This window comes from Aythya marila (assembly GCF_965140915.1).
Source record: "Aythya marila genome assembly, chromosome: 3".
Taxonomy (NCBI): domain Eukaryota; kingdom Metazoa; phylum Chordata; class Aves; order Anseriformes; family Anatidae; genus Aythya; species Aythya marila.
In genome coordinates this window covers 9136947-9161958 of record NC_139044.1, presented here as the reverse complement: position 1 = coordinate 9161958, position 25012 = coordinate 9136947, and the positions used below count along the sequence as shown (strand labels likewise).

The 25012-nt window shown below is 44.8% G+C and overlaps 1 protein-coding gene across 11 annotated transcripts in view; it reads right to left on the bottom strand.

Annotated features, from left to right (window-relative positions):
• The window catches only part of RIN2 (Ras and Rab interactor 2), a 299965-nt gene that overhangs the window by 174242 nt on the left and 100711 nt on the right, over window positions 1-25012 (bottom strand). For 10 of the 11 annotated variants that reach the window (XR_014317184.1, XM_082756878.1, XM_082756889.1 and 7 more), the window contains one exon: window positions 4423-4499. The exons of the other annotated variant lie outside the window; for it this stretch is intronic. Coding sequence is in view for 9 of the 10 variants with exons in the window: in XM_082756878.1 (XP_082613004.1) it covers window positions 4423-4499 (77 nt within the window). In the remaining variant the exon portion in view is untranslated. The remainder of the gene's footprint in view (window positions 1-4422; window positions 4500-25012) is intronic. 11 annotated transcript variants of the gene reach the window in all.

The window sequence follows — 25012 nt, the reverse complement described above, 5'->3', positions numbered from 1 at the left end:
AGTGTCCACACAGGCATCAGCATGAATCCACCAGAACAAATCAAAAAAGGTAAAATGCTATGAGAACATCTAGAAATCTACATCCCTTTGGGGACAACGTTAAGATTTCAAAATGAAGCTCTCAAGTACCGGGACACTCCCAGATTGCAGGCTTTATGTTTAATCCTTTAGTAACGAACAGCACTGGACTCTAAAAAGCCAGACCCTGGTTCCCTCCCATTTGAACATCCCAAATGAGTGATTTAGTGGGCATGATGTTGTTTGTGATAACATGCCCTCTTCTCAGAGAGGACATGACAATCATTAATAGCAGTCAAGCAAACAGCTGATGAGCTATGAAGAATTACCTAGGGGAAAATTAAACATTATAGCTCCAAACCAGCAATACATTTTCATTGGCCCACTTTCCTCTTGAACTGAAGTGTTTTACATTTCTACTGACTAAAACTATTGCTAAATTGCTCCTGCCCAGTTGCTCTTAGGTTTTTAAAGTGTTTAGTAAGTTACTATCATCTTTGTGAAACATCAGAACACGTTAAGTAATTCTTCACAGCCTCACTGCAGGATGTGCTGAGGTGTAAGACTTTCTGTTTTCACTGTCATTAAACAATAGGGGGAAGATGCCTTGGGAATCCCCTGAAAGGCTATTTAATGCATCCCCCAAAGTCCCAGTTCATACAATTTGACCCCTGGTTCTCTGTTTTTTTTTGATAAACAAGTTTTACCTTGATGTCTTTTAGAAAGTAACATAAAAATGTTGGCAAAAGGGGATTGGGAGAAAGAGAACAAGGTTTTAGTAAAATAAATAAAAACAGTTTAACAAAGTCTCTTTCATTTTACAGCTCGGTCTCCTCAAACCTGCAGAGACAGTTGGTTCTGTCTGCGTCTTTTCCTACAAAGTACAGTTCTGTGCGTGCTCTAATTTGATCAGACATTTGGTAACTGAATTGCTTGAGGGTAAAATCAGAATTGGAGATTGATTACCCCAATACAATGACAACCCCTTTCAATCAAGACTAAAGAGACAGGTTGCTAAAAGTTGACAGTTGTCTTTTTTCAAAGTATCAATTCTCTCTTTGACAATAGGTTACAGATACTCCATGGTAAGAGGAGACAAAGCATTTGCCATTGCTCTGTCTGCTTCCTACTGCATCCAACAGGCTGGACCAGGCCCAAAGACAGGGAAGTTTGTCCTAAGGATTCACAAGTTCACAGCTCAGGGCAGAAAGACACCGGGAAACTTCTCAGCTGATGCCCGTGGTCATGGGCTGTATACCTTCCAGCAGCCTCAGCAGCGAGGGTTTGTCTGGAGCCGCGTAGTTGTGGAGCATGCCCCTCTGAACGCAGACTTGTCTGTGGTGGGGTTCTGGACAAGACAGCCCATGGGCAGTCCTGCTAGCTGGGCAGGGATCATCTGTTCCACCCACCGCATTATTCAGAGCCAATAAAGCTGCTGAGCGCACCAAGGGACTGAAGCATCTGCTTGCTAGAGGGGAAGTGACCAGACATGCTTCTGTTGGGACAACAGATGCTTACATCTAGTTCTTACTAAAAACAGATTTTTCTTTTTATTCTGAAGCAGGTAGTTCACCTTTGATTTTCAGTCCTCAAAAATCTACTTTGTTGTATGTTAAAGTATGTTCAGCTTGTTCAGAGCTGACAAAAAAGCTATGGAAAAACAAATTATCTTGAGAGCAATTATGAAGACCAAATCATAATTTGAAATAGACTGGAAAACAGCCCAATTCACAGTTTATGTAGTCAACTGTATGAGAATACTGTGTGATTTCACTGTTACTAAGACTGAAAAAATACAGTCCAGGTCTTGCCTCTTTTAAAAAGCCTGGAAAAAGACATGTTGAGGTACAGATTCCACTTAGATTAAGAATTACTTTAGCAACCCTTATTTTTCATGGTCTCATTATAAAATTATTCCTGTAACTCCAGGTTTGGGTTTTTTTTAAACATTTTTTGTGTTGAAATCTAAGAAACACAAGTTTACAAGGCAACAGCATGTTATTATAAACATCATATTTTGCTTAGAGTGGCTACACAAGAGTCTGCAAGCTGTTTTTCATATACTGAGATGAATTTAACTATAAGAACGTAAGCCTTTTCTTAAAAAACTCTCATAACACTTTTCTATATTACCCACAGTAGAGTTACAAGGGGACAAACTATGTACCAGTATTTTGCAAGACCTCATGATGTGGTTTACACATCTGCCATACAGATTAAGAGCAGATAATACAGCTTCTTGCATTAACAATCAAGAGTGACCTTTCCATGTCAAAACACAAAAACTGTGTGAGGCTACAAATACTGCAAGAGAAACAAATAATCAGCATCCAGCATGCAAACAAACAAATAAAACCCATCAGCCAAGATGCATGTTACATTGTGTGTGAAATTCCACACAAGGCGCCGCGCAACATGCTGACTGTGACAGTAAAACTGACAAACGTTCTGAAATTAGGAAACGGCAGGCCAAGGCTGTCTGGGACACATGAATGTTCTCCATGGCTGTTCATTGAGGACCACTTAATCCCAGGAGCACTGTTCCCCATGCCATTTAAAAAACAACCCCAAGCTCCGCACCAGGCCCTTGGAGAAGGGCACCAGTCCAGCAGTTGGGGCCAGGAGGGCACAGAGCTTGCACAACGCGGAAATCTGATCCTGGTGGCGCGGGGCTTTTCAAGCTGCCCATGCATGGTGGCCACGGTGGTTTAGCAGCCGGTGGTCCTGTGGCTCGCAGCTGAAGTGGGGCACGCACAGAGGTAGGGGAGGACCTGCAGAGTGGACCACAGACAGGCAGGTGAAACCCAACCTGTGGCCTTTACCCCACATCTACAACGGGGCAGCTGAAGATCCGCTGAAGATGTCTTTCTCTCCACTAAACACAAAGCAGCTCTGGGTGACTAGCTGCAGCAAGGTATGACTCTGAGAGATGGTTTATCTGGATTTTTTGGGAGTATTCTTGTGGGTGCTGAAGAATCCAGCTTAGGTCCAGGGTTTGCTTTCTAAAACATCCAAAAGTTAACTGTTCCCATAGAACCTTGGAAACCTTTGGCTTGCCAAAGTCAATAGTGATGTTACTCAACAATTTATTGTAGCTGTTTAGCCGAAATAAGATCATAACAGAGCACTCACATTACATGATACAATACAATCTAATTTATGTTTAAAGAGAAACCATGAATCACTCAACATAGTTAATGGTGACTGCTCATTTAAGTTGACTAAAAATTATAAGATGCTTTTAAATATTCATTACAAACAGGTATTTTCTTTGCTGCTTAAGAATGTCTTCTCCCCCTTGAGGATTACCAAGTTGGCAGCACTTCGTAAATTTAGGAGACATTAAAGAAAAGAATCGTCTTTATCTACCTAACAAAAGTTGAAAAAATGATCTGGAGGGAAAGTGCTTCCTTCTGTGAGATTACTGCAGCTGCCTGTATGGATTTGTAACAGTGTCTTGTGACCTAACACACCACGGTTATATCCAAGTAAATTTATTTCCAGTATCCTGAATTTTGACCTTGCTCATACACCGCATTTACAATGACTTGCTTGGAGCAGAGATCGCAAAACTCCAAGCCCAAAACTGCACACCTTTTTGACTAGTAAGACTTTAAAAACAGCATTTACTAAAATCTTGCTGGCCCATTTCTGAACTTTGAAGCCCAACATTTTCTAGAATTCCCAGACGAATCCAGGACCACTGTGCAAATGTGAAGTTACAATCACTTCTTAGATGTATTTAGGAAGTAAATACTCACCTCAGCAACTTGAGAGAGGTTTTTGTTTTGTTTTGTTTTTGGCCTGTTGTTTAACTTAGCATGTCTCTAAGCTCTGCATTTGGCCAAGTATAATAAAGACAGTGAAAGGGTCAAAAGTCAGCGAGACAACAGTGCAGTGGGGCACACTTGTTTGATGCCACCCTCTGGAGAGTGCCTGCAAACGCCAGCAGCCAGGACTTGATAACATCACCAAACTGTCCCAGCATGTCCCATGTGCCAGAGAACGTTCTCCTTGTCCCACCAACCTGGGAGCATCTCCTTGCACAGCAGCATTTGGCACAAGAGTTGGCAGCGTGGGGTTGCGCTGCTCTGCTGGCAGCACTGCACAGCTGCCCAATAGCTTCAGCAAAGCCCTTTGCATGAGTTCATTCAGCTGACAGCACGCATTCAGGGGCTGCAGTTGGTTGGCCTTTTAGGAGTTATTGTAAAAACTAAGAAGAGAGCATTAACACTATACTCAGATGAGTCACTAAAACTCACCCTCAACCATGACTAGAACAGAAGGGGAATGTCCGTGTGCAAGAGCAGAAAACACTGTGGGTAGGGAGCGGTATCAGCTGTCAGCAAACATACGGTATCCAGTCCAAACTGATAGGAAAACAAATGCAGTCACAAAACTTACACAAAGGACGTGCAGGATGACAGCTCCATGCCTCCTGTTCTCGTTTGTAAAGATGTCATTGGGGAATTCATGGAGAGCTGCAAAAGGGAAAAAAAAAAAAAAAGCCCAGATGCTTTATCAAGTACTCAAAACTGCCACAAGTACTATTAAGAAACATAATGAAAAAAACACTGGAGTCCTTCTGTGGGGCAAAGGCTCAGCAATCTCACAACAATCATGCCTATGGGCCCTTATGCACAGGCTCTTTGTTCTGCCTTGGTGTTAGCTTAGCATAATTTGTCTTCTGTCAGCTATATGCGTTGCTCCAAGTGTTTGTGTGTAATTTGCTTCCATGGTAACTGCAACTGCATACCTAAAGACACCTTGCAGAGAGCAGATAAACCCCAAGAACACATCACCACGCTCTTTTGGAAAAGTTGAAAGGGAAACAGCAAGAGCTGTTTGCTTGCTAGAGCAAGCGCTAACAGGTCACTCTCAGAAAGCATTTCTAGCTTATGGCTTTGCACCTGAAAATGGATGGGTGAAAGCAGAGGGCAGGTGCTAGAAATATTTCAAATAAACCTCATTTACTGACCAAAAAGTCTATTGCTAACACACCATTGACAAGTACCCGCACTGAGTCAAGACACAGCGCGACTCCAAGCTCCAGGACTCTGCCTCTGGGTACTCAGCTGCCACTTTTACCAGGATGACAATGCATACACACAGAGAGACACCAGGAAATGATTAGCTAGGAAACAGGGGCTGGGTCTCAGATCCCTCATGAAATAAGCGAAGGGAGCTACAATTAGCACTGTGGGAAAGCAGCACCTGTCTCATCTGAATGCATGCCGGCTTGATGCCTTCGCCCTCATCTGCACACAGAAAATGATTATTTTGAAGAGGCCGTCAGCAGCTGCCGTGATTCGGTGTCTTGCTCTTGCAGAAGGCATTTCCCCTGTGCATGTGATGGGGGGCATCATGTGCGTGCCCCTTGGCCTCCTGAGGTGATGGGGAGGCCAGGGACAGGTGGCTGCTTCAACTGAGCCGCAGCCCAACCACGACTGGGTCTGCAGGGGCTGCCCTATGGTCTCTGCATGTCAGGGCTTCGTTCCCTCAGCCAACTGCATTCCTCCCTCCTTCCAGCTATTCTAGTTGATACTGTTATATATGGAGTGGTAATTCGTGTCGAGAAAATGATTGATATTAATAAAGAAGGGGGAGATTTGGGAATGTGGCCATGGGGGTTGGAAAACCCCATGGTTGAGATAACATTAGACTCTTAACGACGAGGCCATCAGGAATATAAAAGAGTTTAGAGGGAACAAAGAAGGGTGGTTCAGGAGACTCCATAAAGTCTCCAGTTTCTTGTTCTCCAGCTGGTTCTCTTGTTCTCCAGCCATTAAGGCATGGATGTTTATGGGTGTTTGCTGTTGTTGTTACATTCAAAGTTGTTTGACCAATGAAAAATTGTTTGGAAAAGAACTGCTGTGGGGAGAAGGGTATAAGAGGGGAGCCTGCCCTCAGGATAAAAAAAGAGAAGGCAACATGAAGTTACATCAATAAAGAAGCAGGAAAAAGAAGTGAAGAGGAACAGGCTGGCAGAATGGAGACCAGGACGGGAACAGGCACTTTGATCGCCTCATGAAGATAGGTTCGGCCAAACTCAGCAAACTGCTCAGAGAAGCTCGTACAGAAAGTCACTGGAAATGGGCACACCGAAGCTGGAGAGAAGCTCGAGCTGAGAGAAGCAGAGCCGCACACACAACTGCCCTTCGCTGGTCAGCAGTTGCGCAGTATGGGGAATCATACATCCTTAGGAACAAGGACTGTCCTGGTAACCTTACAGTTTATTCTCCTTATTAATAATTGGACAGTTTATGATCCTGAAGTATGGGACCAAACTGAGGTCAAGGTGTGGGACGACTCTGCAACTAAAAATGACAAGGTTGCAGTGGGATTGCTCGGCACCTGGCGAGCAATCTCTGAGGCCTTAGAGCCATGTGGAGCCACAGTCACAAATGTGTGGCTTGCCAGAGAGTGAGGGAGCTGCGGGCTCCTTTACTGATCCGACTGCTACGCCATCGCCATGGGCCCCTCTGCTGCTACAGCCATCTCAGGCCTTTGTTGTTACGCCCCCTGTTGACCTGGACGTGCCTTTTGACCCAGGCCTATTGGCCTTGAAAAGGAGATGGATATGCTTTTCTTCAATCTGGGAAGAACGGGATACATAAGGCCCGAAGACTGAGTTGCTTGACAACTTAAAGCAAGACATATTGTTCAAAAGGAATGGGAAAATGTAGACAGAATCACAGAATTTCTAGTTTGGAAGAGACCTCAAGATCATCGAGTCCAACCTCTGACTTAACACTAGCAGTCCCCACTAAACCATATCCCTAAGCTCTACATCTAAACGTCTTTTAAAGACTTCCAGGGATGGTGACTCCACCACTTCCCTGGGCAGCCCGTTCCAATGTCTAACAACCCTTTCAGTGAAGAAGTTCTTCCTAACATCCAACCTAAAACTCTCCTGGTGCAACTTAAGCCCATTCCCCCTCGTCCTGTCACCAGGCACGTGGGAGAATAGACCAACCCCCACCTCGCTACAGCCTTCTTTAAGTTACCTGTAGAGAGCAACTTGTTAGTAATCAAGAAAAGGAATGGAAAATGGAGACTGTTAAGTCATGGAACTTAAAGGATTGTTTGTTACCTTTTCTGATTTTATGTATGTATAGGCGTACTAGATTTTAGTAAGTTATGGAACTTAAAGGATTGTTTGTTACCTTTCCTGATTGTACATATGCATAGGCATACTTGCATTTAGTATGTAAAGCAATGTTCTGTATATTTAGAATATTTGATGTTTGTGTGTGCGTGTTGGTGGAGCGTAGACTCCCCACACATCCAGCGCTGTTTACTTGCCTTTTATACCTTTTATAGCTTTTATACCTTTTAGAAATATTTGTTTTATAAGTATTACAAAATTCAGATTGAGTTGAGACCTCATTTATAACATAATCAAGAAAAGGAATGGAAAATGGAGACTGTTGTTAAGTTATAGAACTTAAAGGATTGTTTGTTACCTTTTCTGATTGTACGTATGTATAGGCATACTTGGGTTTAGCATGTAAAAACAATGTTCTGTATATTTAGAATGTTTGATGTTCATGTATGCGTGTTGGTGGAGCGTAGACTCCCCGCACACCCAGCGCTGTTTACTTGCCTTTTATACCTTTTATAGCTTTTATACCTTTTATATTTTTTATATCTTTTATACCTTTTATAAATATTTATTTTATAAATATTACAAAATTCAGATTGAGTTGAGACTTCATTTATGGATGGAGAAAGGCAGGCCAGAGACCTCCTGAAGACCACAGTTCATCAGAGCAACACATATCTGAAAGGTTAGAAGTGATTTTTCTGTGAAGCTGCTGTTCTCTGTGCCACGACAACTGGCAAGAGCACCCATTTTCTCTGCATACTCTTACCATGCTTGACCAGAGATGGTCAATTAGTTCGTGTAAAATTGCCAAGCCTCAGGTCCTGGCCTTAGCCACAGACCCCACAATCACAGCTATGGCAAGGCAACAGCTATTTTCCACATAAGTCCAGGGACAGTATTCAAGGACTCCCCTGGCATGGCCTCTACACGTTCCCAATAGCAGTTATTTCCTTGCAGCAAACTCAAAGGCAAAGTCATTACTGTTCTGAATGAAGGATGAAAGTGTTTACTCTGCAGTAATGCTGTACTATTCAGGCATACTCCATGGTCTAATTAGCCTCAGAAACAGCATCTGTCAGTAGAAGCGAACCGTGAAGAGACTTCATGTAGAAATATAATTATTTCAAAGAACAATAAGATAGAGCGAGAGAAAAAAACACCATCATCTATATCAGATGCTGTTTCATTCAGGATAAGTGGATCCGGTTTCTGACCTCAAGAGTCTCACCATGAATTTAGACTAAGTTTCTTGGAAAAGAGAGTTTTACCTTGCTTCTCTGTGATCATGTTATCAGCACCCAAGGTCTCTGTTTCAATACAACTACACTGCCAGACTGTGGCCTTACTAAATGATGTGATCTTCAGAGTTTCTTTATATAACTCACCACCAAGAGAAGTTTAAGACTTTCAATTCTCAAAAAAAAAAAAAAAATTTTTGAAATCATCTTCCTGTGACTGAGATATATCCCCAGTGTTCTACAACACCTTGCAGTCATCAGCTGCCCTCAGGTGGCTAAGCTCACACAAAGGAAAAAAGAAGGCAGTCTACATGGTCAGAAGGTGATGTGCTAAAGGTGTCAACTCCAATTTCTTCCACGTTTTGAAACTTCAAGGTGGCACACTTTGCAAACAAGCAGGACATGTTATAAAATGGAAGTATTCATTCACTGAGGATGCTGTGACAGGTAACAACATAGGACAGACCCAGAAGAAGATACTCCCTTGATTGCCTGTCAGCAATATTACCCACAGTAATCTAAATGGGAAATCCAGCTGCTGTAAACCCTGTCTTGAGCAATCAGCAAGGGTATGCACAGAAAGAAGAACTGAACCGTACATGCTCTGGTGCTTGTACTTCTCTCTAAGTATCCCCTACTGCTCACTTCTAGAAATGGGGTGCTAGGATAGGTGGCTGTCACACCTGTTTTCTAGCTTAGGCAGTTTTCTAAATGACCAGAGGAGAAGAAAAGGACATTCTGGAGATTGAAGGGAGAGGTGATGGAGGTAGAGCTATGACCTCGTGGTTGCTCAAGCATGCTTCTGCTCCCTTCCTCCTTACTGCAGAGAAAAATACCAGCTCCAAAGTAACGAGCTTACACCTAAAGGAGGTTTGCAGTTCACCTGGTATTATTACCAGGATTAAATCCCGCACAGTCATAAAGCCTTGGAAATGACAAGCATCCAGAAAAGCTGATGGCCCGCTGTGCCAATCCAGAAAATGGCTCAACAATTTAGTTTGTTCAATGTATCTTCACTACAAGCAATACGTTTTTGCTAGATTAGCAATTCTCTTTCCAAAGTCAAGTAACTGGTGTAACAATCGAAAAGAGCATACAATACAGTTGGATAACCTTTTGCAAATATGGTGTTGCAAGTCACTTGAAGACAAATTACTTTCATTTACTCAAATGCTTTATTGCAGTTCTGGATGTTAATTGAATTATAAAACACTTAAAGACAGTCTGCCAATTAGGGTGCGCAAATGGCTTTTGGTAATAAGCTGAAAAGCGAGTGTGAGGAGGATGTTCTGGCATTCCAAGTGCTTCTTGGTAATTCCAGCTCTGAATTGCACAATAAATGCTGAAATAATAGTTTTCTTCTAATGGTCAGTTACACACATTCAGCCTTGAGTCAGAAAAATCAAGCCTTTTTTTTTTTTTTTTTTCCCCTGGCTTTCACATCATTATCATTAATAAAGCTTCAGCAATTGGAATTTAATTAGCAATTCCACAAATGATTAAATGGAAAAATAATCCAGCTAACTGTCACAGCTCTGCTGTCTGTGAAGCAATAACTGAGCAAAAAGTAGTAACATCAATTTTATTACAAATGTAATAAGCAAGAATGTTACCCAAGCACTGAATCCGAGGAAAACGTTCTTGTTTACATAAGCAGTCTTTTGACCAAAGACTCGGTTTATTACTTTTCACTGTATCCTTAAAGCAGTGGTAAATGTAAGGGATCCTAACCAACTGGTGGGAGCTACAGGTGAAGTACAGAGGGTGACTTCAACCTGCTGACAATGGAGGAGCATCCGAACACCCTCTAACCTGTAGCAAACACCATCCCAGATGCAGGCAAGGCCATGAAAACACAGCAGTAGCACCAGGTGGGAGGGTTGAGCCCAGGGGTTCCCCAGGAACCCGACTCAGAAATGCTGGGCCAAGGCCTGGCTCTGACTCACCCACCGTGCTGGGACAGCCCCTCACGTTGCCCTGGTGCTGGCGATGTCCCACCACAGCAGGACTCCTCGGCCAGGGCTTTACCTCTCTTCAGAAACAGAGCTAGTGAGGTCAGGATGCCCTTCAGCCTCCAGCCCCAGCACATGTACTGTGCCAGCCGCACACAAAGATGTCAAAAACATGCTCAGGATGTGATGTGCAACCTGAGGCAACTGTTCAGACAAGTACCAGCACAAAGGCAAGAGTTTAAAAAACAAAGAAAAACCATGAAAGATGCAAGACAATGAGGTTAAAAGAGCAGGAAAGGAGTCACATTTTCTCTGCACAATATTATTATGTGAAAACCAAATGTTTTCATTACAGTTTTGTTTAGGAAACGTTCCTGATTGTTCACCAGACCTAAGACATTGCAAAGGAAACACGGGGAGGTACGCTTTTAGCCCTATGCAGAACCGTTTGCTAACACGTAAACATATGCTTCTCTCTCTCTCCTGCAGCTGCCAAGGAAAATTTAGCATTGCAATTCTTAACAGACATGATGAAAACCCTATCCCTTCATTCAGAGTCTGTGCCTGTCCAAGGAGACTGAAGTGCACCTAAGGTAAAAGTATGCAGAAAAAAACAGTGTAGAAAACAGAACAGGCTTGTAGCTATGGGAAGGAGATGGGGAATCCTAGCCATCCTTTCTGTAAACAGTAGAAAGATTTAATCCTTGCTCAGGTTCAGGTTCCCACCCCCATGCTGTAAAGAAATGCACCTCCTCATCTGAGAAAATCTCTTGTGACTGTCACTGAATTCTCTAAGACACCGTCTGAACACAAATGCTTTTAGTTGCTTAGACTTGGATGCATGCAATTATAAAATAATGTATGTAAATCTGAAATCTGCTGCATTTTTATGAGATGCATCAGGTGCAGATGAGTACAGATAAGAGAAGAGCTCTGCGAAACACAGGAGCTCCTTTCTGAGAAGAAATAAAGGATGTTGCTGGTACGCTACTCCAACAACAGCTGCCCTATTTAGCTAGTATAGAAGCTCATAGTTTGTTATTTTGCTTAACAGAGCACTCAGCTTTTGTACAGAAAATAGGGGCAGATTTTGCCAGGCTTATTTTGATTGCACTGGAAAAAAATCAACTCTGTCAATGAACCTAAACTCAAAGAACTAAAAATTTCTGCCTAATTGATCCACTCTTGTCCTGCAGACTTTGAGGGTGTTTGTCCTGAAAACTGCAGAAGAGCATGGTCTTTATGCAAACTCCACACCAATACCAACATCGCCTGCGTGGTACGATGCTAGCTGCCAGAACAGGGCCATGGCCCCTACAGCAGCAGCACAGCACCCAGCACTTGCCAATTCCTGCCTTCAAATGCCCACAACTCACCTTTGGTTTTTGGGTAATGAGAGGTACCTTCTCAGAAAACACAGCTAACAAGTCCACAGCTCAGCATGCCTTTTTTTGTTGTTAAGGTGCAGTCAATCTTGCAGTGGCAAAATAGCATTCCGAGTACATACAAGGGTTATTAGAATTGGGCAGTAACTGGAACTAGGTGGCTCCATCAGCAAGTTATGAATGAGCTTTGTCAAGGAGCCCAAGTAATAGTGGTGCAGACCAGCACAGGTGTAATGAGCTCTGCTCCTCTGCATCGGGGATCCCGCCCTAAGGGATGCCACAGCCCCCCGAGCACGAAGCACTCCTGGAGAGCACTCACGAGGACACGGAGATACATGCTTCCCATCCAGACTCAGACAATTTTGTATCTGGGCTTGATAGAGGAAAAGTTATTTTAGTCGTAATATGAGTTGGAATAAATTCTTGTCTTTTTATTCTAAATCAGCATGCAGTTCATTAAAATTGTAATCCTGTTCAGCCTTGGTGCTAGATGACTTAAAAAATGATCTGCATTTCCACTCTTTTCAGAGGATTTGCTGGCACAATACAAATTTGCCTCTGTCAGAGTCAAGCTCCTTCAAGGCAGCTCACATGCTGTGTGAGGGAAAAGCACAGAGAAGATGCTGCTGTATCCTGAATATCAGCAGGAAGCGTTGCCCTTTCAAAACCCTTTTCCCTACAACTCCTTTCCCTCTCCTACCTGATGTTTCCAGCCTGAAGTGTTTCAGTGCTGCTCCCAAGGCTACGGGAAGGTAATGTGGCTCCCAGAGAAAATCCTGGGTTTCCATTGAAGCAAAGAGGGGCTACTGAAATAAACGCCTAACCCTCTGTAGCACAGGTTTAATGTTAACAATGAACCACTCCTGCTTTAATAACAAGCAAGTTGCTAGCCAACAGCTCCGGGAACTGTTGCGATCAAGCAGACACCATGTGTTCTATATGGAGTGGTAATTCATGTCGAGAAAATGGTTGATATTAATAAAGAAGGGGGAGATGTGGGAGTGTGGCCATGAGGGTTGGAAAGCCCCGTGGTTGATGGTAACATCAGACTCTTAATGATGAGGCCATCAGGAATGTAGAAGAGTTTAGAGGGAACAAAGAAGGGTGATTCAGGAGACTCCATGCAGTCTCTGGTTTCTTGTTCTCCAGCCATAAAGGCATGGAAGTTTCTGGGTGTTTGCTGTTGTTGTTACATTCAAAGTTGTTTGACCAATGAAAAGTTGTTTGGAAAAGAACTGCTGTGGGGAGAAGGGTATAAGAGGGGACCCTGCCCTCAGGATAAAAAAAGAGAAGGCAACACGATGTGATGAAGTTACGTCATCAATATAGAAGCAGAAAGAAGGAATGAAAAGGAACAGGCTGGCAGAATGGAGACCAGGACGGGAACAGGCACTTTGATCGCCTCATGAAGATAGGTTCGGCCAAACTCAGCAAACTGCTCAGAGAAGCTCGTACAGAAAGTCACTGGAAATGGGCACACCGAAGCTGGAGAGAAGCTCGAGCTGAGAGAAGCAGAGTCGCACACACAACTGCCCTTCGCTGGTAAGCAGTTGCATGTTATGGGGAATCATACGTCCTTAGGAACAAAGACTGTCCTGGTAACCTTACAGCTTATTCTCCTTCTTAACAATCAGACAGTTTATGATCCTGAAACATGGGACCAAACTGAGGTCAAGGTGTGGGACGACTCTGCAACTAAAAATGACAAGGTTGCAGTGAGATTGCTCAGCACCTGGCGAGCAGTCTCTGAGGCCTTGAAAAGCCCTGTGGAGCCACAGTCACAAATGTGTGGCTTGCCAGAGAGTGAGGGAGCTGCGGGCTCCTTTACTGATCCAACTGCTACAGCCATCTCAGGCCTTTGTTGTTACGCCCCCTGTTGACCTGGACGTGCCTTTTGACCCAGGCCTATTGGCCTTGAAAAGGAGATGGATATGCTTTTCTTCGATCTGGGAAGAACGGGATACATAAGGCCTGAAGACTGAGTTGCTTGACAACTTAAAGCGAGACATATTGCTCAAAAGAAATGGAAAATGGAGACTTTTATGTAATCAAGAAAAGGAACGGAAAATGTAGACTGTTAAGTCATGGAACTTAAAGGATTTTTTGTTACCTTTTCTGATTGTATAGGTGTACTCGATTTTAGTATGTAAAAGCAATGTTTTATATATTTAGAATGTTTGATGTTTGTGTGTGCGTGTTGGAGGACCGTAGACTCCCCGCACAACCAGCGCTGTTTACTTGCCTTTTATAATTTTTGTAAATATTCTTTTTATAAATATTACTAAATTCAGATTGAGTTGAGACTTTATTTATAACAGACAGAAGGTAAGGGTGCAGAAAGGCCTTGCTTGAAACAATCACATGAGTGGGCTGGAGTAGAGGCACTAGATACCCAACTCCAACATTTAGGGACCACAGGTACTCACAGTACTGATAGTATGTTGTCAGAAGTCCCGGAGACAGCTACTGCTGGAAGAGGGCGTACATGTGCAGCAGTGCTCAGCACCTGGGTACTAGCTCTCACTTAAGCTGGAGGGGTTAGCAGTAACGTCAGGGTCACTGCCTTGCTCCAGAAGCACCCCCTTGACACAGTGAAAACTCAATAACCAAAGTTGTTAAGCAGGTATTCTTTATTACAGCGCCAGATGCATGGGAGATTGCTCCGCCTAACACACACACACTAAGGGTTACTGGCAGTGTGCTTATATTAGTGGGACAAGTACATATTCATTGCATTTCCTGTCTCTTGCATATTCATCAAGTCTCTGAAGAATCATTAACACAGATTCCCACCCCTATCCACGTGCGTACTGGAGTCCTTGGGTGGTTGTCCGGTGTACTCCGGTGCTCTTTTGATGAAGGCCAGAAGTCTTCCTCACTGCTAAACTCCTGACCCTTCCTTTCTTTGACAGACTTCATCAGTCAAGCCAGTTCTTTTTGGTTTCAGTATCTATGCACAGTCTTTTACTCTTTTATCTTTGGGGTTGTTAACATGCAAGTGTGCTAGGTATGACCTAGGAATCAACATCCTTTAACTTGTTCCCTGTCTCACCCTGAACCCCATCGTCTCTGGCAGGCCCTGCCAAACAAACGAGAGGGAGCAGGATGCCCCAGAAGCCTGTCCCAACACAAAGCAGCCACCCACCAGGGAGCGCAGACTTGCAGAGCGCTGCACCTAACTCCTGGCGGCCGCAGTCTTGGCACACCTCGGCACACCCAGGAACTGCTTCAGTCCTGTGGGACCAGATAGCAGGGGGCCTTGAAACCTTTGCTTGCCTTTAGATGTAGTGAGAATCATCCACCTTCTCTCAGGAGGAGAGAAGGGCAAAGTATTTTTTTCTTCTTTTAAATGGTGCTTGCACTACAGTGGCTTGGCCTAGGATTTGAGAGAACCAAGCTATGCTGATGTATCCATAACGAATGTGCTAATGTTTTACTGTTATCACCACTTAACAACCGACAACAAGGAGCCCAAACACTGCAGGGGGGGTATGGCACACCTTTATAAATCATGCAGCGTCCCCACAGCTGAGGGCACCCCTATGTGCTGCGACAGCTTCACAAGGGTTGGCTTGCACTGCCCGACACGTGTTCAGAGAGTGCTCTCTGTATCTTTGCAGTTATGAATGCTGATTACTGAAAATTAAACATTCACGATGGGTGTTCAGGCAGCAATGAGTTTAAGCACTCATCCACGTCCTTTGGTTACTGCATGCTGATTTACTTGCACAGGATCAGAGGGCCTGTGCCTAACACAAAGGTTGCTGATGGCACACATACCGAACAAAAGCACTGTAAAACTTTTCCTGTCTTGCTCTCCAGCAACCATCATCAATGCACACTGAGCTGTAGCACCATGACAGGGAGCCTCGCTGCAAGCCAATGCAGGGAGCCCATCGCAGACCAGCGCTGACTGACAGCAAGGATCCTTTCTGCAGCACATCTGGGTGGGTGCTGGGTTGCCCTTGGAGCAAGGGTGGAAAAAGGAGGCCGTGTGGGTTGCCCTACTCCCCAGAAAGCCTGTGCTGAAAAAGCAAAGCTGAAAACAGCAAAAAGCTCCAGCTCAAGTACATGTAACAGCTTGGAGGTGTCCTGCAACTCGCGAATGCACAGGACTGCCAACCGCCACCCTGAGCCCATGGGGTAGCACTGCTGGGGTGCTTGAGCCCCATGCCCGGCTCAGTGCCCCCATAACAGCATGACAGGTAACACCGTAGGGCAACTGCTTTCCCAAAACGTTTTCAGGTAAGTGCAGCTTCCTGACACTACCGGACCAAGAAAAACAAGCAATAACCCTACATGCTTGATGCAGGGACACGCCTAACTTCTGACTTCAGTACAAGTGAGTGGTGGGCTGAAGTGTTTCTCCTAAATTAATGTCCTTCCCCAATCTTGTGCAACGAACTTTATTCCCCTGGAGAAAGCAACAAGCCTAGCCTTGCAGTGCTAGGCCATGTCATGACTGACACTGAGGGATCCCAGCCCAAGCAGATATTTGCAGGCGCACAAAGACCTGTCCATTTCACAGCTACAAAGGTGAGGTCTGTTTGTGTCTTTGCTTCTAACACAGGGAGTGCACTCCGAACCTGATTTTTGTGAAACGTAAATTTCATGACATTGGGCAAAAAAATGAAAAAAAAATAGTTAATTTCCTTCTCTTTCAAAGAAAAAATCAGTGCTATGACAGGGAACTTTCTCAGAGATACAAATCTAATCTCTGGGAAACTGAAGGGAGATCATGAAGAAGGCTGTGAGGAGTGTTTAGAAGAGGTAGGGGACCAGACTTGGTGCCAATAAGCTCTGCTGGCAGCAGCCCCGCTCTCCTGCTTAGCGAGCAGGGCTGTGGAGCAGGCACCACAGGGAACTGAGCAGCGCTCACAGAAGAAGTGGAATGAGCGAGACAAAGCAGACAGTGTGACTAAAATGGAGAGGGTCCGCATTTTTCTTAAGAATGCTAAGTTATGTTTGGGCTGGAGGACATAAAGGAGGGAGGGATGGAGGAATAGGAGAATGATGATGAACCACATGTGACATGGGGAGTTCAGAACTGGCAGCTCACGTGCATGGGAAGTGAGAAGGAACATCGCTCCTTCCCCTTCTGGAGGAAGTGCTCATGAGAAATGGCTGACTGAGAACACTAGGCACGGCAAGCTCCCTATCCGCCACCTATACAGGCATCCTTTATCAAATCTCCGGCAAAGTACCATTTCTGCCTGAGAGCACCAGTTTAAGAGGGGTATGTTTGTGATTTTACACCGTGCTGGTGCTTTACCTATGTATAAAACAAGCACACATATAAAATATGGTTTTGTCAGTGTACCTAGATGGCTTGGCTGCTTGTAACTCTAGGCGCACCTGATTTTTCCATGTTGAACACTTCAGATGTTCAGGGCTGTGCACAAATTGCGATGTGCATTTGCCTTGAAATGAGGCACCTATGAAGTGCTTTACCTTGGGCACCCATATCCTGTCCCCCTCTTCTTCTGACTCTCTTGGTTGTACTTTGTATTGCTGTGCGCCCCCACGCTTGAATCCCGCTCCATCATGTGGATTCCCCATTATCCCAAAAGGTATACCCAAAACAAGAGCAAGATGCAGAAGAGGTTTCCCTGAAGGGGACGCTTTCCACAGATGTGTAAATCCAGCAATTAAAAGCCTTGAAGGAATAAACCTCTGCATAAGCAGAGCCCCTATGAAGTCGAAAAGGTTCTGCCTTGGCCTCAGTGCAAACAGATGGCTTGTGGGGTTAGAGAATCAGCTGAGATCTGAGGACAAGTAAGCATATCTAAACACAAACAGTGAAGAAATCAGAAATAATAAGTACTGTGGAGCAGTAAATGGTTGAGCAAGAGTTTATGTTAAATACAACAGCAAGTGACCATTAAAGAGAAGGTCATAATTTCTTTTTTTTCCAGTGGGTGACTTATTTCTGTCATATTAAGATTCTGGCAAATATTTTCAGCTTTTGTATTTCATTTGAAAATGCTAGTGTTGTTTTTGTTTTGTCTTGTTGCAGGAGGTTGTTTTTTCCACACATGCATACACACCCATCGCTAGTAGTAATTGCTGCTTGTAGAAGGAAATGCATAGAGGCATTGGCAGAACTGCCTGCAGGTTATAACTTTTGCAGACCTAAGCACAACTGGCCTTGGATCAAGATATTTCCCTTGACAAATGCAACACTTGTGCAAAATTATCCATTATCAGCCACACTCCGGTCAGAAATAACTGGCACAAGGAAGGTTCTTAGCAAAACCACAAGAAAAGAACAGATCTCTGGCTAGTTCCTGTCCTCAGATGAACCGCCAGAAACTCCTAATAACTTATTGGCCTAATTACAGCTACTCTAGAGTTACTGAACTCCTTCTGAATGGAAACAGCTCTTTCATTAGCTTTGTTTTGATGAACCAGCATGTATATTACCTTCATTAATGAAAAAAAGCTATTTTTTGCAAGAAGCACGTTTTGGCAAGAAGCCAGCTAGAAAGGAATAGATGCTCCATTACATCTAGGGGAGAATTTTTATTTTTTATCTTGGGAAGAAAAGAGAGAGACTTTGTCATGTCAAGCACAGGACGCAGGGATGTCATGAGCTTAAAGGAGAGAAGCAACCTCCCCGCTGTATGTTTCAGCCATATCGCCATTACGGGGCAGCTGGAAACTGAGGTTAGCACAGGCAAAAAATAGCCACCTGCCAACAAGGGCAAAGCCTGCCTTGCCCAATTCCATGAGCCCACTGTCCCTGGGAGATTCCGGTGCCAATCGCCTCCAGGCGTCCCTCGACAAGAACCATGAAGGCCTGGGCCACTGCTGCTGTACTCGGCGTGCTTTATACATAATGATTCCTGTTTGTGCACAACTGGTCTGCACAGGCATGAGCAATTCCAAATCACTTGATGCTTCTAGTTTGTTGCAGAAGTGGGCATAATGAAGCTTAATAACAGGCTGCATGACAGATAAATGTCCAGTTCAAGCCCATTTATCTCACAGCATGACGCAGCCTCACTCACCTGCTTCGCTATGTTCTTGGCAGAATTTTGTGTCTCTTGCACAAAGTTCCAGGAACACCTCCCAGCACAGCCTCACCCTCGCAGTGCTCTTCACCTGGTCCTTGCTTTTAACCCTGCCTTTAAGTCATAAGCTTCAAGTCAACAGCAGAAGTGACATTAGTTGGGATATTAATCTTGGCTGCTCTGCCCTGCGGAGCTGACACCAGCAGTGCAAATCCAGGGCAGTGTCACTATGCTTTCTGTAAACCTGAGCGCATGTCCCCACTCAGCGCCAATGCCCCCAGCCAGTGCTGCGTGCCACTCTGGGGGCCAAACATGAACAACCCTGCCGTGGGTTGGGGGACATCTGGATGCTTCAGTCCAGAGGTGATCCAGCCAGAAAGGAGGGTACACCGCACATTTTCACACAGACGTGGTACTTCAGATGTCTCCTCAGCATAACTGTACTTGCAGTATTTCTTTCAGCAAGCTGGCACAGCTGAACTGGATACAAGAGAGAGGCTGACATCTCTGCATTCTTTGTGACTGAGGGAAACCACACAAGTCTCTTGCTTCCACTTCCATTAAATCTCATTTGTGAAACTGCCATCCATTGTTCTGCTTCAAACCTGAACTGCTGCCACCTGGCAATCAGCTACCCTTTTCCTAAGCACTCACTGTGCTCTCTGCTGATTCCAGCCGCTGCACCCTGGGAGTCTGCACAGAAATAAGTGTGAGTGATGTGCGTTGCTTTGGAATAATGCCATAGTGTTGTGAGGTGTTCAGACTGCAAGTCTCTACGTTCTTCCAGTAAACAAGAAGCCCTGGTATTTGACGTTTAACCTCAAAGGAATGAAGGCTCCCACTTTGACTATTTATTCTCATGCCTTCACCAAAATCTCTGATTTAAACAGGAAATATGGACAGAAAGTCAGAAATTGAAACTCTCTCAGCTGTTTCCTTGCTACTGGTTCAGACTTTTTAGTGGACACAGAGAGCTGAAGTCTCAGCCTTGTCCTTTCTCATTTGCATCCTAGCAGGGAATGGGGTCAGCAACAGCCTAGAGCGAAAAATTACTTTGGACAACTCTGAAATATTTCTTGCCTTCTAACCATTTGTTTACTCTCTCCTCTCCCCATCATGCAGCTTCAGCTTGAGTCAGCCAAAGCCAGTACTGCCAGGTAGAGAGCACAGCTAGCAAGGGGACTGGCTTTTGCACAGAGGTGCAGGGCCAGCACCCGGACTGGGGGACACGTAAGCGGGTGGTGAGACCCTGCAAGGGGAGCAGCAGCGCAGAGCCCAGTCCAGGCCTGAGGCCTGCTGCATCCCAGCCGGGCACGTCAGCACTGCAGCACACTGTTGGCAGGTGCGGGTGCCTGTGTGCCCCTGAGTCCGCAGGCAGAGATACGCATCCTCACCCACCCAGAGCTCCTCTGGCCCACCCTCAGCCTGGTGCCTCCCTGCCTCTGCAGCCCTCTGCTGCCGCCTGTGCTTCTGACCCCCACTTTACCCCAAGGGTTTGGGGCCACACGTGGGTTTGAAACAGACAGGATGCTTCAGTGTGGTCCAGAGCATGGACTGCCCGTGGCTCACGCCACCCTTCTGCCACACCTCCTTGCAATGCTGCCCGAACCATGACGCTTTCTGCCCAGTTCCTGGTGCCACTGCCATTACGGCAGGCTGCGGGAAGTAGGATGGTCCTGCAACTGCCCTGCCCTCCACCTGGCCTCCGCTCCTTGAGGACAGCCCAACAGCGCAGCTGCCATGGGCTCTGCCATACGCATGCTGCCACTGTGGGGATTTGTAGCCTGCACATGAATCTCTGCGTTTAAACTGTCCCAGCGCATCTGCACAGCAACTCTAGTACTCTTTAAGCTCCCTCAAATTTCTAAATGCATAAGGCTATTACAATCTTACAATCTCTCTCTTTTTGTTTTTGTTTTTTACATTAGACATCCCATTAACTATTTCCTTACTTTGATGTAATCAGCGTTTTATATTATGTGGAGATTAATCCTCGACAATGAGGCCAAATGGCCTGTCCTTTCCACAGCAGGCTGGCTTCAAGTGCAGGAGCCCTGTGTGTGAGGTGCAACAGCCCTTGTGCTGGGGAGCAGCCCCAACCGAACAGCCTCCTGCTCTCATCCGCTGTGGCACAGCCATCTGCCAGCTCCCTGCAGCAGCTGCGGGGACAGGTAACACGGACAGGTAACAGCTCCTTAGGGCTGATAGAACCTGCCTTCCACCCTGGCCTCTTGTCTCTCTGCTCCTCTGTCTCCACTTCAAACATGCTGTCCAAGGCACAGGTTGCACAGGTGCAGACAGGGTAATTTATTCGCCTTGGTGCCAGTGGTTTGAGTCTACTCTGGCTGCCTTTGAACCTAGTCCTTTGCAGAGCAAATATTTGCAAAGTTGCTGTATGAGACCACCTTATAGAACAACCTTTTAGAACTGCTTCTTTCTGTTCAGCTCACCTCCTTGCCACATGCAGTGCATCTATGCAGGATGAAAGATTATTTGTTTTTCTAAGTATAGGACCCCAAATTTTGTTAAGGTTTTTCCTTTAGGCTTACATTCCAGACACACAAGGTATCTGCACCCTTCTCCATCTCAGTCAAAACAGAAGCAAATCTATCGTTTCATTTTTCCATCTCAACAGTATCATCAGTAAGGTACTTAAGTGCTTAGGCTGCCTCATCTTAAGTAAATACATTTAGCAAAACAGAGTGAGTTACATACTGCAGACATCCATCCTTGTGCTCTTTGCATATAAAACTGAAACTATAAATTTACATTCCTAGATTGCAAAGTGAAAAAGATATACATAACTAATGAGAGGGAAATTAGAGTAATCCTTTACTCTAATAGATTAATGAATGTACACTAAAAGGAAATTCTTGGGGATGTAAACAAGTGGTATTCACTCAAATGGAAAAGATGATTGCTGCAATCTATCTTGCAACCCATGCCCAGTATCAGCAATACTGCTGAAGTAAACCACTACTGAAATTAGCCAATGAAAACCTATCTGAAGACAACCTGATTCTCTGTAAACACATTCACCAAAATGTGAGCAAGCATTTCTGTGGCAACCAGATATCCATCTGCATGTGCCCCCCCAAGAGAAAATTGTTTGCACATATTGCAGAAATGTTTGTGGTATCAGTCTTTAACAGCAACCTTTAATAAAGAAACAGGTGGGGAGAGATTTTCAGGCGACAAATAATGCAGCTCCCCCCAGTTCCTGTTGTGCTTTTACAGCTGATAGGTTTGTTAGGCTTTGGTTTTTTGTTTTTGTTTTTTGATGGCTTGTTTTTTTACAGATACCTTCAGGACTTAGGTGCAGTTCCTTTGCAAATCTGAACAATGTAGAAAAAATGGCTACAACATACTGATGTCACCTCAAGACAGAGTCAGCTGTGCCTATGCACAATATAAACTCTACACATGTTAAAAAGAATCGTTTCCACTGCTCTCCGGCTGTATTCCTGCTTGTGCCTCGTGGGATGGTCCTTTGGCTCTCTGAGACACAATGACACTTCTGGCGTGAACTCAGCCATGACCAGCAACAGCCCCAGTTGCCTCTGGGAGACAAAGCTGCAGTCAGCTCTCCCCATCTGGTTACACCACAGTGCAGAACCTTTACTGGTTCCCTTCAGATTTCATCCTGTCTTTTTCAGACCTTTTCTCCAGTTTATCAAGATATCAGATTAACACTCGGCTACTTCAAACATACCCAAGGACCTTCAAAGCTTCATGTTTCCTGCACAGCCACCAGGTCCTCGATGTTATCTGCTAATGGCTGGAAGACTATTTAATCCAATTCTTCAGCTACCACACCATGTAGTTCAACACATACAGGCTTAATTTGGAGGCTTCTAAGTTATCTAATTACTGTCACTAGTTCTTTCCCTACTTCACACTGAGATTTAGCCATTTTTCTTCATATTATATGCATTAATCATGGTGCTTGCCGATGACCATTTTAGTGAAGACTGATATGCATGCTGTCCCAAGAAGCTCGATAAATCACTTTCTAAAAACAGTCAGGGCTCCCATTTACATTAAACAATTTACAATAAATCCCCTGAGCCTCCCAACTGCAACCTTACGCTGTTTCTGCTTTGCTCCTGGGGAGAAAATGAAACCAGGCCTGTTCCAGGGTGGAGCACCGACATTTCACCTCTGGCTGCATGACCCAGAGCAGCACCACCTCCACCCAGCCCCGCTGAGTCCTGCAGTCCTGCCATCTGCAGTCCTCGCACACCTCCTGCTCGAGGGATGGCCTGGAGAAGCCACCCAACCCAAGGGGTCACCACAAAAATGCCCTCTTGTAGCATGCTCATTGTTACCACTTACAACATGAAAATATTTAGGTGTCTCCAGCAATTGCAAGCCTTACACTGAACTGGCTGAAAACCAGCAATGACTGGACAGAACTAGATGCAGCAAGCTAGATCCTCTGCTGATGAAAACCATCATGGCTCTGATTAAACTAATGGCACTTCAGCAATTAGCACTGAGGATCTCTAATCAACTTCAGTGGCCTGCTACAAACTGACAGCAGAAGCAAGTCTGTCACAATGCTTCTCTGATATTGAATGCTGAGGGCTAAGACCAGTGACACTGAAATTTCTGGCTATCCTGCACCGCCTATATAGAAGGGATGCTTTGGTGTTCCCCACATCTCAACTTGAATTTCACAGGAAAAAGCTCAGCAGAGTTTTCTCAGTTACCTATATAGTGCCGCTCTTCAGTCTTTCTCCTTTTGTCCATCTTCGTTAGAAGAGCTCAGTGCTGTTTAGGGCGATTCAGCCGGAAAGTATGAGCTGTCAGTGCCCAGATCCTTGGAAAATTCATGCACAAACTTTGCTCTGAGCAGCCATCAGGCTGGCAGGATGGAGGGTTGAGGACTGCTCTCTGACGTGTGGAGCAGCTGGAGCACAGCAGGCTGTGTACTGCCCTTTCCTCTTGACCTTTGCTTATGGATTTCAACTTTGCTCATCCATTTTTGTTCTAGTTGGTTTCCACACAGAAAAGATACTTAAAGACGTCTGCAGTTTGGCTGCTGGTTAACTGTTTTTACTTACTGATGAACTCACTCAGCTGGAGGAGCACCACAAAACCTGCAATCCAGCTAGCTGACACGACAGCACACATAACGTTGTGATGAGCGCTTTCACCTCCATGCATGCACTCTGTATGTGTGCATACTGCTTTACTGGCTGACAGTGAAATACAAACTGGTACATGAGTTTCATTTATGTGGCTATAAAAAGGTCTTACAGAGCCTACATACATGTACATGTATGTATGCACGGACCTGTATTTATCTGCATGCACTCCTCCCATGCAATACTACCTCTATCCATCTTTATGTGTCCAAAGTAGGGGAGCCTTACCATAAAGGAGAATCTGTCTGCTTGGTTTTATGCTGTGATTATCAGGAAAAAGTGAACAAGCATCACATGTACATGAAGCAGAGCACACAGCACGGTCCTTTGCAGGTACATATTTTGCTTTATATTGACAGCCAGGCTTAGAGCCTAATCTCCGGCACAAAAATCATGTCAATCAATGTCACCATAATATTCAAACATCACAAAGACAACACTGGCTTTAAATAGGTACCAGCAGCTGCAGAAGATGAGGCGCTTCCAGAACTCCATCTCCGAAGGGCCTTTTATCTCTCTCAGAAACTGAAAGCCCCTAAATATAGGACTACTATTAAAAATTCATGAGCTTCAGTAGCTATTTATCAAAGCCATGGCAATAGGATATTTCCATGATGGTGAATGGCTTGACATTCATTACTAATAAGCGAATGTGCACTTTATTACCATTTTAGAACAGAACATTGTTATCGATGCTCAAGGAACATAGCATTATCTTCTCTTTCCCGAGAAGAGAGTCAAGACTGGGGGAAGTGCAAAACATAAGGAACAGGGCCAGATGGAGCACTGCCTTGTAACCGGTGCCACAAAAAAAGAGCAGAGAGTCCTGGTGATTGGGGGCTCCTTGCTGAGGCGCACTGAGGCTCCTATCTGCCACCCAAATAACCTAGCCAGAAAAGTGTGCTGTCTTCCTAGGGCACATGTCAGAGACGTTAGGAAGGCTCTGCCATGACTCATTAAACTGGAGGATTACTATCCTCTTGTAGTCATTCATGTTGGATCCCAGGAAGCCGCTATTAGAAAAATGAAGAATATTAAAAAGGACTTTGCATCCCTGGGGAGGTTGTTGAGGGGATCAGGGGTGCAGGTAGTGTTCTCCTCTGTCCTCCCACTGGGTGACTGGGATGCAGATAGAAGGAGAAGAACAG